Source organism: Diplotaxodon limnothrissa, linkage group LG11 (assembly GCF_057381915.1).
Source record: "Diplotaxodon limnothrissa isolate DT_005_m linkage group LG11, D_limnothrissa_male_GT1.1, whole genome shotgun sequence".
Lineage (NCBI taxonomy): Eukaryota > Metazoa > Chordata > Actinopteri > Cichliformes > Cichlidae > Diplotaxodon > Diplotaxodon limnothrissa.
The window spans coordinates 11,821,867-11,834,266 of NC_140606.1; the positions used below are offsets into that span (position 1 = coordinate 11,821,867).

General features: G+C 42.4%; 1 protein-coding gene across 1 annotated transcript; it reads left to right on the plus strand.

Moving 5' to 3' along the window:
- The first annotated feature begins 3,194 nt into the window (after positions 1-3,194).
- gdf6a (growth differentiation factor 6a) lies at positions 3,195-8,586 on the plus strand. The gene is made up of 2 exons (XM_085365108.1): positions 3,195-3,555; positions 7,625-8,586. Exons 1-2 carry the CDS (start codon positions 3,195-3,197, stop codon positions 8,584-8,586), a joined length of 1,323 nt encoding a protein of 440 aa, XP_085221234.1.
- Positions 8,587-12,400: the final 3,814 nt, after the last annotated feature.

A 12,400-nucleotide genomic window follows, 5' to 3' on the forward strand; every position in this document is an offset into this window, starting at 1 on the left:
ACCATATCAAACATAATATGCTCAGAACCAACACTTATCAGAACAAACACCAACTGATACTGTGGCAGGATCCATACTCACAGGTGTTGCTAATCAGATGCTAATCACCTGATTGTCGTCAACAACAGAATAAGCTGTTTAGCAATGACAGAGAAGATTTGTCAAGTTTTTAACGGACAAAACCCACAAATTCATTGTACTTACAAATGTGGCACCATTTAAGGAAATAAACAGGTTTTCCAACAGTGTAGAACTGTTTGCTAAGAAGCATTGTTACAACAGAGAAATCATTACCCAAACACACATCTCCTTCCTTTGTTGATAAGTTTATTTGTTCTGATCATCATTAGCTGTCTGATTCTGATGTTTGGGATAACACTGGAGTCTTTCGCCATTATGATAATTTTCTTCTGTTTGCTACTAATGCAAAGAGACAGACAAGATAAGGCCTGGGAAACTCAATGCAAAATCTGAATCAAAACTATGATGCTTCTGACCTTATGTGTTGTAAATACATTTACACAAATATCTGGAATGATCTCTTTAAAGGGGGGCAATTGTGCTCATCTCCACTGACATATTTTTGTTCCCAGACTCTACTAGAGTAGCTTTGCATGATTCACAGTTCAAAATAATCCTTGTTTATTTTAACTGGACCATGATGCAGTCCTCTCACTGTCTGCTAAAAGTTCCTTTGAGGACAACTGCTTTTTTCTGATAGTTGCCTCTTGCCAACAAAAATCTTGAAAAGCAGCTGCTCATGACAAGAACTGCGCACCCGAGATGACCACAGTAAGGATATCTACTCTTACTGACCAGAGTAGGAAAAAAAATCCCCTCCATCACCAAACTCTGTCTCACAGTCTGCTCTGCTTTAAAACAAGTGGCTAGGTTTGAGTGAAAGCTAATCACGAATAAAAGTTTCAACACCAATTACATTTTAACCCTTAGCTACTCCCACGTTGGTCTCTGTTCTGTTCGCGGACGTGGGAAACGTCTTCCCTCCCTCTTGTAATGTACGCTAGAGGCCATTGGAGGTCAGCAGAGTCTCGACGAAATCATTTGAAGGGCTCTACGCCGAGGCTGAGCGTTTTAACTTTACAATGTTCACACCACTGAGTTACATTTAAACCCAGGAACCTTTTCGGCTCTGGTTATTTAATGACATTTCTGCCTCTGAAAACCTACGCCTACTCAGTCATTAAAGTAAAAACGGAAAAAGAAAGAAATCATCAAATGATATTTATCCTGAAAGTTAGTTTTCCCTACATTTGGTATATTTTTTGTAAAATATGAATAATCTTTAAAGATTTCTTTAAAAAATGTCGCAACTTTACGATCACTTCGTTTGTGTCTTCAGCGTATCTGCGCTTAAACTCTAATCTAACGTCATCGTCCTTGGAAGCTTTCACGCTGTCAGACTTACCGATAAGGAGGGCTGTTAGTCCCTTCCAGTGTTTCTCAAATTTGACAAGGCCTACGCTTAATTTTTCAAACTTGCCAGTGAAAAAAACACAGGCTAATAAGAGGAAACAGTGAAATGTCTCATATAATTTCATCCACAAAATTAGATAGGGGAGACCGGGGATAGTTGTAACGTCGGTCAGTTGTAACACTTTCAATTTCTCCAGTCAGGGCTAAGTTTCAAATGATGTGACTCATCCTGTACATGCCCAATTCAGTTCTTCTATCACATGTGAAAAATTAGCACATTTTGGCAAACACGGACAATTTAAGAAGAAAAAAAGTAATTTGTATGCCAAAAAGCAAGTTTATTTCAATTTCTAATAGCATTGTCTGCTTTGCAGTTAAACTCATCAAACTTAAATTATGTTATTTGTATGTCTATGGGGATATATTCTGTGTAGGTCTTTAGTGCTAATGTTTTAGCCGTTGGCTGTAATGTTAGCTAGTTCATGGCTATAGGAGTCTGGGTCAGTTGTAACAGCAACAGTCTGGGTTAGTTGTAACAATAATGCAGATTTTACAACTTACCACACTATTACTTTAACTTATATTAAACAAGTTGGGGTAATGACATCAGCAGAGAGGTTCACTGGTCACCTTTGTATATGCGGTTAATGCCATTGGCAACACAATTCCTCCGATGTTTGTGTTCCCACGCATACGTTATGCAGAACACTTTGTCAGAGATGGGCCAGTAGGAAGTACTGGTAGTGGAAATAAATCAGGATGGGTCCAAGAAACAGACTTCTTCATCTCTCTGAAGCACTTTGCAAACCACACCAAGGTAAGCCATGAAAACGGTAATTCAGCTTCATTGTTATGTTCAAAGGTTGGTGCAAGAGTTGTAGGTTACAATGCCCACTGAGCCAATGAGGCCAAACTCAAGAAAGACCAACCACAATTAATCAAATTTTCAGTTGTTGAAAATTCCATAATTTGTCTTTTTTTTAGGGGTTGGTATATGTTCAAACGCTAGATTTCTGCATTCTGTCACACACACACATAGCTACATAACTAGATCTAAGCGCATTCAGGTGTTGAATAAAAAAGATTACATTTTAAGATTTTGTCAGTACCCTTATTTCATTGCGTTACATTTCACCCCCAGGATATGTTACAACTAACCCAGACTATGGGGTTAATTGTAACATTTCACTCTCTGTGTTTGAGACCATACCATGCAATGAGTAATTGTGCTGCAGAGAAAATAGCTGCACTATTTAATAGCAGAGACGTGTAAATACTTTGCGTTACATTTTGAATCCACTACCTTAAAAGAGCTCCAAGCTACAGACAGAAATGTCAAAAATGTTACAACTCGAGTTTTTGCCATTCACAGTAAATCAGATTTATCACGTGCACGCATTTTACTCACTGATAAATCAAAAAACATTCCAAACCTTCCCACACTGTTATTTCCCCCTTTCACTCTGTCCTCTAGCATGCACGCTTTATAGTACGTCTGTGACATAAAATTGTTTGGGAAGCCCTGCACTGAGCCACCATGTGGGCGTGTTTCTTTTCGGCCCAACAGTCTCCGCTCTTGTGTGGAGTCCAGAGCGAAAAACGCACTTCTTCTGGTGCGGCCGGAGAGCGCAAAAGTTAGCTGCTCTCAGACCCTGAAGCGCACACCATCTCTGGCTCACGCAGCTCCTCGAATTTAACTTCACTGCGCGGGGGAGGGAAAAAATTGAGTTTATTAACATCTCCCGGTGAATGTTCCAGCCATGGACGCATTTCGAGTCATTACGATATATCTGGGCCTCCTCCTTGTTTTCCTTGGGAATATACCGTGTTTCCAGTCTGCTGCTATCATCTCTCCCTCTGCGCCGAGGAGGAACAGGGGTGCCAGGATCCCACACCAGGATGGACAAAGCTCTTCCAAATTCCTAAAAGACATCTTCGCGTCCTCTCATCCTGTCGCGGGACACCACAAAGAAGATCTAAAGGACGCTATTGTTCCGCATGAGTACATGCTCTCCATATACAGGACATACTCTGCTGCAGAGAAACTCGGACTAAACGCCAGCTTTTTCCGCTCTTCTAAATCTGCCAACACCATAACAAGTTTTGTGGACAGAGGAACAGGTTGGTTTCTTTCAGCTGCTGTCTCCATCAGCTCAGTCTTGCATAATTTTGTGGCACAGTCCCCCCCCACTCCCCCACCCACCTTCAGACGGGTTTAATATTCTCCTTGTAGAGGTTGTTAAAATGTTGCTAAGAAATGACAGTAACGCATAACGAGTGAAGAACAAGCTGCTTTTACGCACACTTTAAAGCACCGTGCAGGCGGACTTTTACGCACACAGTATCCAGTGAGATTCTTAAAAAATGTGCTGAACAAAAGCAAAGATTTGAAAGTTGCAGGTTTATTCATTGCTCCTGAACACTGCGCTGATTTTCGTGGTTATTTATTTATTTATTTTTGGATGTGTTTTCCCCACGGTTGACTGAAACATATAACTTTTCTTTCGAGTATTATATTACACTTAAATTAACCTCTGGGCAACACGACAGTAAAACACTAATTGAGGCGCTCTCTAGATGAAAGCTGTAAATCACTGTCAATGCAGGCTGTAGCAAAAGCTATCCCCGCTCCCAACCTCCACGTGAACACAGAGAACTTTTGCCCCCCCCAACTTAAAACACTTGCTGTGAGTTTCGTGTTCGGTTCTTTTACCCAGGAATCCTTAAATAATTATCCGAGTTTCAAACGCAAGCACCCCAGTCCCACATATATTAAAGCGTGGAATCTGTTGCCTTCATGGTGCCCAGTTTGACCAACTTGTTCTGACAAAGAGGGGCTGGGAGGGCCGGGGGAAGAAGCGGGTCGGTGTGAGAAGCAGGTGTTTGGCTCAGTTAACGTGTGTAACCAAGTGATTTGACCGGCCCGCGAGAACAAACACAATCTGATAAACACTAACACATCCAACACACACAAGGGGACATACGCCGAGTTAATCTTTGAGGGAGAAATAAAAGCTATCTTTGTTTGCGTCCCCTCCTGTCTGAAACACTCCGAGCCTCGGCTCCAGGACGCAGACTGCGCGCTGCAAAAAATGTCCATCCTGAGCTGTTCCGTGGAAGCATATCAGCCCCAATGATGCGCAATTGAAATGATTTAACTAATAATCAAATGTTTTTCTTCGCTTGTCAAGAAAATTGATTTTTAAATAGATGTATTTCAAGTTCATAGAAAGCAACCAAAAATGCGCAATGAAAATAAAAGCGGTTCTCTCACGCTCGTGTTCTTTTTAAGACAGAAAAAAACAAAAAAAGAGAGAGACTTTGTTGGGGTGATTGTAAATTTGTTTTGCTCGTCCGTGCAGCCATTTCTTGCAGTGTGAGCTGGTTTGATAGGAAAAACGCCTCACTCTCTCCTGTGATTTTGATGTGATGTGTCACTAGCTGTGACCCCGAGCTGGACCCTCTGAGAGCTGCTTGGCATCGAACGGCTGACTGGAGTATTTGAACTCGGTGATCTAATTGAGTTTTCATGTCATAACATATCAAACACTGTCTATTCTCCCATAATGACCCAACTCGGCCACAATGGGCACATCACCAAAAAAATGACGAGAGAGGAAAAAATCGAAAGGGAAGTTTCGTCGCTGTGAAGTGGTTTGTATTCTTTTTTTTTGCCACCGCCACTTTAATTACGGAAAATTATTTTTCTTTCCGTTCTTTCAGCTCAAGTACCTTCGGTTACTTCTGGGATTCCTCCCAGCATCCCTAAAGTGTTGCACTGAATTAACCTGCACAATGAACCTCAGCTGGGACATTTCCCTATTTGAATCACCTCCATCAGGAAACACGGGGGAAGGCTTTTTGACGCGGAAAGTAGTAACTTTTGCGCATGACTCATGCGTGCAGAGATAGCTTTTTTTTAAAAAAAGACCTGTAGCTTCTTTTGCTTTCACACTTTTTACATTTTTTTTAGGTAGATGAAATTTGCTTATTAACCAGGCGGTGTTTCCTGGAGGTCAGAAAAGGCAAGATCAGAAAAGAATAACCCGATTCTGAAAATTACTTTTGGCACTTGGGGTAACTCATTAAAGCGCAGATGGTGCAGCCTGGCCTCTCTCTCTCGCTCTCTTTCTCTATCCCCCCTCTCTCTATCCCCCTCTCTCTCTAAACAGGCATAGATGACAAAAACATGGTTTGCATTTGCTCAGATACAACCAACAAGGTCACAAAAAAGTGCACAGGATGCAGGCTTTAACCACGCAATAAAATCTACCGCACTCTCCCCCAATTATCCGCCGTCAAGCGTGTTACGCATAATGGAAAAAATTGGCTTTGTGTATAATACTCAAATGAAGAAAAGTTTGTAACTTTCTTTTTTAACTGTCTACAAAAATAACAAAATAATTCCTGCAGTCAGTCACTGACAGTCCCCTTCGCGTTTTAAGGGGGATGTTGTCGTTGGCAGGGATGAGATTAAATATAAGAGGGAAAGTACTTTAATGAGGAATATGGGAATTGAGAACTGTTAATTATTTGGTGAACTTGTATTCGATCTGTTTGAGGTCTTATAAAAAAAAGTAATGCAAACCAGACGTGCAAAGTCACTGAAAGGAGCACAAGGTTTCAATCTGCTTTTACTGTCTGACTCGGCTGAGATCACAGGGGAAACTGACAACCGCATTTAAATATCTCTATGGAGTAACTTTTACAAATCAGACCACGAGGGCTTTTCGATCTAGCCAAGTCACTTTAATAATATGAATGAATAATAATAATAAAAAGAATCACGATAAAATACTGATTTGACTAAAAAAGTGCGCAGTAAATCACAAACAGTTGAAACATGTTGAGATATTTGTATAATAAAACTTTAACATTTCATATATTAAATCTAAATTCATTTTTTCGTCTTTTTTTTTAAATTACTTTTTTGTGTTTTACTGAAACTGTTGAAGCTCCTTTGGGGTAAAATTCGAAAACAGTAAAAAGCACCGGGGAGGGCGAAAAAATTCGCCATAGATGCAGTTTTTCCCCCTTTCAACACACACACACACACACACACACACACACACACACACACACACACACACACACACACACACACACACACACACACACACACAAAATTAAATAAAATGTTTCCATTAAATGAGAAATTGAATACGTGCTAACACCTTCTCATGCAGCCTGTCTCGGTGTTAAATTCCAGTCTCATTGCTTCGCCTTGATGAAATATTTGTTGACCTCCTGGGTCTCCAGTGGGGAATAATGCATTAATTGTGTATTGTTCAGCTGAGTGTACAGTATGTCGCTTGGTCCGTTAGTGTCTGGCAGCGCTGAGGACCCTTCGCATCACAAAGCCCCTTGTTTTTTTTTTGGGGGGGGGGCGGGGGGGTTTCTTACAAACAAGACTCAGCAATAAATCTCTCTCCCCCTCCTCCAAAAAAGAAAAAAGAAGAGAAAACTAAATAAATTTTTTTCTGGTGCTCTGGCTGCTTCTCAGACTTTTAGGGAAATAATAGTTTCAGGCTTCTTCTGCTCAGCCAGAGAAGTGGAAATTAATGATCGGTCTGTCAGCATGTTGAACGAAAGCGTGGGTATTTTTGCGAAAATACACTGGCTTTGATTAAAAGTGGCACGGAATGCAAATATTGGCAGGTTGTTCTGGAGTTTTGTTCGAAAAAAAAATATTTATAAAAAGTGTTCACGTCATTCCCGTGATTTTCGGAGAAATGTGATATCAAGTGGGAAAAAAAAGACAGAATTTATAATTCATCTCAAAATACGTGCACGTTTTGCAGGAAATTAAATTAAGAAACCGCAAATTTTATATAAGGAAGCTTTCAAATAAACTCTGTGAGCTTAACCTTCATCCCGCCTTTAGCCCTATAAAAGTTTTAAAAAGGCGTCATTTCGAGAAAAACAATTGTTTTAAGTTCCATATAATGGTATGAGTTGTTTTCTTTTTTCAATTCCCCTCCAGACTGGGGACTTGTCAGCTGCAGTTTGTTTCAGTCAGGTCCAGGGTGGACATTTGAACAACAAGAAAGAGAGAGAAGGCCTCTGTGGGAGAATGTGAGCCCCCCACCCCCCGACCCCCTCCTTCCTCTCACCCCTCCCGTCCTCCCTCTGAACACTGTACACCCTAAGTGAATCTGACTGCAATTATTTTCTCCTTTTATCCCCGCAGACGATCTTTTGCACTCTCCTCTGCGAAGACAAAAGTATCTGTTTGATGTCTCAACCCTTTCAGAAAAAGAGGAGCTGGTCGGGGCGGAATTAAGGATATTTAGGAGAGCGCCCGGGGATTTGCAGACTTCCCTGCAGAAGACGGGCCTCTACGACATTCAGCTCTACCCCTGTCGCTCAGACAAGCTGCTGGACTCCAGGTCCCTGGACCTGCTGGATTCCACGAAAGCCGGCTGGGAAGTGCTGGACGTGTGGGAAGTGTTTAAAGCGCGCCAGCATCATTATCACCACCCCCATCGCTCTCGTCACTATCAGCAGGAGAACCAGCTTTGCCTCCAGCTAAGGGTCACACTGGGCAAATCGGACACCGAGGTCGACCTGAGGCAGCTGGGGCTGGACAGGAGCGGCCGGTCCCAGCAGGAGAAGGCCATCTTGGTGGCCTACACCCGCTCCAAGAAGAGGGAGAACCTGTTCAACGAGATGAAGGAGCAGATCAAGTCGCGGAGGTCGGTCAGTGAGAAGGAAGTGAAGGTGGCAAAGGAGGAGGGGGTATCTCCGCTGACTGGGGCCAAAGGAGAAGGGCCCAGGCGGCGGAGGAGGACGGCGCTGGGCAACCGGCACGGGAAGCGGCACGGGAAGAAATCCAAATCCAGGTGCAGCAAAAAGGCTCTGCACGTGAATTTCAAAGAGCTTGGCTGGGACGACTGGATCATTGCACCCCTGGATTACGAGGCTTACCACTGCGAGGGGGTGTGCGACTTCCCCCTGAGGTCGCACCTGGAGCCGACCAACCACGCCATCATACAGACGCTCATGAACTCCATGGACCCCAACAGCACCCCGCCCAGCTGCTGCGTGCCCACCAAACTCAGCCCTATCAGCATCCTGTACATAGACTCGGGCAATAACGTGGTGTACAAACAGTACGAGGATATGGTGGTGGAGCAGTGTGGGTGCAGGTAGCGGCCATTATTGTGAAAAAACAAAACAAAAAACAACAACAGAAGATTGTTAAAGATACTCTCAGTGGGTTCAAGGCTGAAGGTAGAAAGTCCTCATGGGTCTCAAAGCGTTTTGACGCATGATGCGCCTTGTTTTTATTCAAAAGGGATGCGCGCGCACGCACGCACACGCGCGCGCGCACACACACGCACACACACACGCACACACACACACACACACACACACACACACACACACGAGGCCATATCTTTTATTTATTCAGACTCAGTCGCATTAAATTTCACTCTCTGCCTTAAAGTGTTAAGCACAATATTTCCCAACTAGGCGTCAAGTATCATAAAATAGATTTTTCTTGTTGTTTTTTTCCCAAAAAGTGCGATGTGTCCACATGGCACGAGGAGAAGGGCGTTCTGATTGAGATGGGGGGAACTATTAAGTCCGACTGCGCACATGTGCGTGCCGAGGACAGCGGGCTTTGCCTTTAAGCAGCGCTTTGTTGTAGCGTGTGATCCTGGCAGCCTGGCCGGACTCTTTTGGGTATGTGCATCCAGGCCTCAAATGTAACTGTCCAGCTGGAGTCATTACAGGCCCGAGCAAGTGCCCGTTGTAAAAAAAAAACAAATAAAAAAAAAAAAAAATGAAGGGGTTGATCTAATCTACCAAACACAAACACAGACTGGTCTGAGGAGAGGTGATAAGACGGTGGTCGTGATGGTGGTGGTGGTGGCAATGCCTTCAAAGAGATTTCTTGTTTTTCCTTACTGGAGACCATCTGAAAGGCGCTGGGAGAGGGCGCATTTACGGACAGAAAGGACACAAAATCAGACTTAATGCGTGAATGAAAGAAAAAAAGAAAGAAAGAACACATAACTGAGGCGTAATTTCAAGCTCAAAAGTCGGCATCTTTACAAAATGCACTTCCACAACTGACTGCGCCAAGGACATGTGGTCAGCTGAATTCGTCTTCTCTGATGACGAAAAAACAAAATATTAAAAAAAGACAAGAAAAAGAAAAAGGACTCGCAAACGAGACGTTATTTAAATGCACATTAGCTTTGAATGCACTGCTGTTCGTTTTCTTTTTGTTTGTTTGAGTTGTAAATACTTGTACAGTCCCCCGCCCCAAAAGAACTCTACAAAGTGCAACGAATGAAGAAATGAGAAAACGGCATTTCTTTGTAAATGTACAAAAATGCACTCAAATCGGTATAATTTCTATTCTATAATTATTTTATTATTTGTGATGTACAGAGTTTTCATGATAATCATATATTTCTTACGTGGATAAGAGTAATTTAAGGTGTATTGATATTTTGCAGAGGGTGGAAAATACCATTATTAATGTCTACCTCATAATTGCATATAGGAGGTGCATTCAGTTAGAGTGTAAAGAGCTTTTACAATGATATATAAGATCATTTATTTACATATATTACTGGCTAATATTCCACACCATTACTGTACAAATAAAATTCAAAAGAAAGCCCACCAGTCTGGCCTTCTGATGATTGATGCCAACTATTCTTTTAAGAAAAATTCTTTTGCATTAATTTGATGTGTTTTTAAGTCCAGTAAGAACTTTGCAGGGGATTAGTTTCTGGGGAAGCTATGGGAAGGCAATAAGATGTCTTTTTAATCTGTTGATACACTAAATTGCTTGCATTACTGATTCTTAATCCCTTGCATTTTCCACCCTTCATTTTCATTCATTTTCCCACTCTCGCAATATTCTATCTATATTCTATATTTATCTTAATAAAATCCTTCCTCTCATTACCTGAAGAAAAAAAGAATCACCTGATACTACTTCATTAGAGTCTCTCTGAGTAGTTTTACTTTTATTCCCTGAATGAGATGTACAAAGTGCATCCGGTCCACATACACGTTTCCTGGCAGGTCAGATCTGGTCTTAGTGAACACGTTCTCATCACAGACCACAAATGTAAGTGTGCACTGACTGGATGTGTCAGAATTGCCCCACATGGTGACCATCCACAGCGAGGGGAATCCACTGACTTGACTGTCGCTGATATGACACTGAATGCAGCTATTTCTCAATGAATTAGTCCTGCCTGGGTCAAGTTTACTTAATACTTTAATGTTTTCCAATCTGTGGATGAAAACAGGAAAAAAAAAGAAAGCAAAAGAAGGAAAATAAAAAAGTTTGAAAGAAGGGATAGCTTCCATAGAGTGCTATCGACCTTGGCCTGGAAACAATTAGGAAATTGCTTTGAAATGTTATATGTTGTCCAGGCTCTTGTACAGTATCATGTCACTCCCCACATGTTTGCTACGCGGAAACAGAGGATGCTAAGTGCACTCTTTAGCGGCCGCTGCAAATGACTGACACAACAAGCATTCCCCTGAGTATAACCAAATGCCCCCCACCCCAAACAGGCCACATTTCATCATTTCATTCATTTCATTTATTTGTTCATTTTCAGGCACAACAAATACCTATATTGAACATAAAATGCACAAAACATGTCTGGAGAACCATCAACGGGGCGCTACTGTGAGAGATATGGTGCACCACCACAGGACTCTTTTCCGCACCAGAGATGAAGACTTTGCAGCTGATTGTGGATTAGAGAAACTGTAAAGTTGCTCAATCAAGTTGAAATTTCTAAGCTATTGCGTATTAACTCGTGCAGTAAACTTTTGCTGTTTGATTTATATTTATTTGACAAGTCCCTCGGTCTGGTGGGCACTGGCCTGGAGGTGAGACGGGATTTTAAGGGAACAGTTAAATGGCGATGAAAGGGAAAGGAATGCTTTGTTTACCCCGCTTCAATCCCTCACTCTTAAGTTGAACGTTCCTATAAAGTTCTCCATCACAACTGCGTTATTGTCCCTTCATCCACACCGAGCACAGAGAGAGAGAGCGAGAGAGCACAAAACCAGAGTTGTGTTTATTTGAAACTCGGTCCTAATACATTAGTCTAAGCAAACCAAAACTGGCAAAGAGAGGGGTCCTTTTCATCAGAAATGTGGAGAATGTATAACACAAATAGTCTTGACACCCCACATCTGTGCATGGAGGCTCCTCTTGAGAGAACTGTAAGGCTGCCCAAGTGAAGATCTACAAGGTGCTGTACTCAGTGAAAGCCCGGGAGCGTCTCCAAGAGTTTAGAAAATGTCTCGGCTCTTCTGGAGACATAAATGCTCCTCATACTTAACGGCTCTCTTATCAGTGATGCCCTCAGCAGCGACAGGAAAGGCATAAATCACACTGATCGTCCAGACAGCAGGGACCTCTAAGCGAGTACAGAAACGTATTAAACCGGCATTAAGAAGCATTAGAAAATGCTCTGCGAAGGCTTAGATGCTGTGCTTTGACTTGCTCACTGGAGACATGAAAACACAGATGAGAATGCTTAGATTTGGCCGAGGTCTGACTTTTAAACTGCTACTGATACACTCCAGTAAGAATACAGTCAATTTATTTAACAGTTTTCTTTCCTCACATATAATTTATTTATTTGACCTCCATTTCCGGTTTCCCAGATAGTGTCGTCCCTTCAATAATAAAGCCAGACATTTCTTTCCAAGGCAGTGCAAGGTGGTGCTTCTCTGGGTTCAAACAGACGCAGAATAAATTGACTCTCACAGACTTACCCCACATTATTCAGCGAGTGTGAGCCTCTAGACGTATCTGTGTATCTGTGAGCGTGTCTGAGTGGACAGAAGGGCAACGGCACACACAGATGGGCAGATGAGTGGTGCAGGAGAGGAGCAGATGCCTGAAGTGACCCCTACTGCTGCCTTTCATTGAACCACTGGCTCAAACACAAAGGCGGGGGCTGGCCCCTAA

Bases quoted from the DNA above. Each gene is read 5' to 3' on its own strand.
- gdf6a (XM_085365108.1), top strand. From the start codon at position 3,195: ATGGACGCATTTCGAGTCATTACGATATATCTGGGCCTCCTCCTTGTT. The intron at 3,556-7,624 runs GTTGGTTTCTTT...TTATCCCCGCAG, and splicing joins TTTTGTGGACAGAGGAACAG to ACGATCTTTTGCACTCTCCT.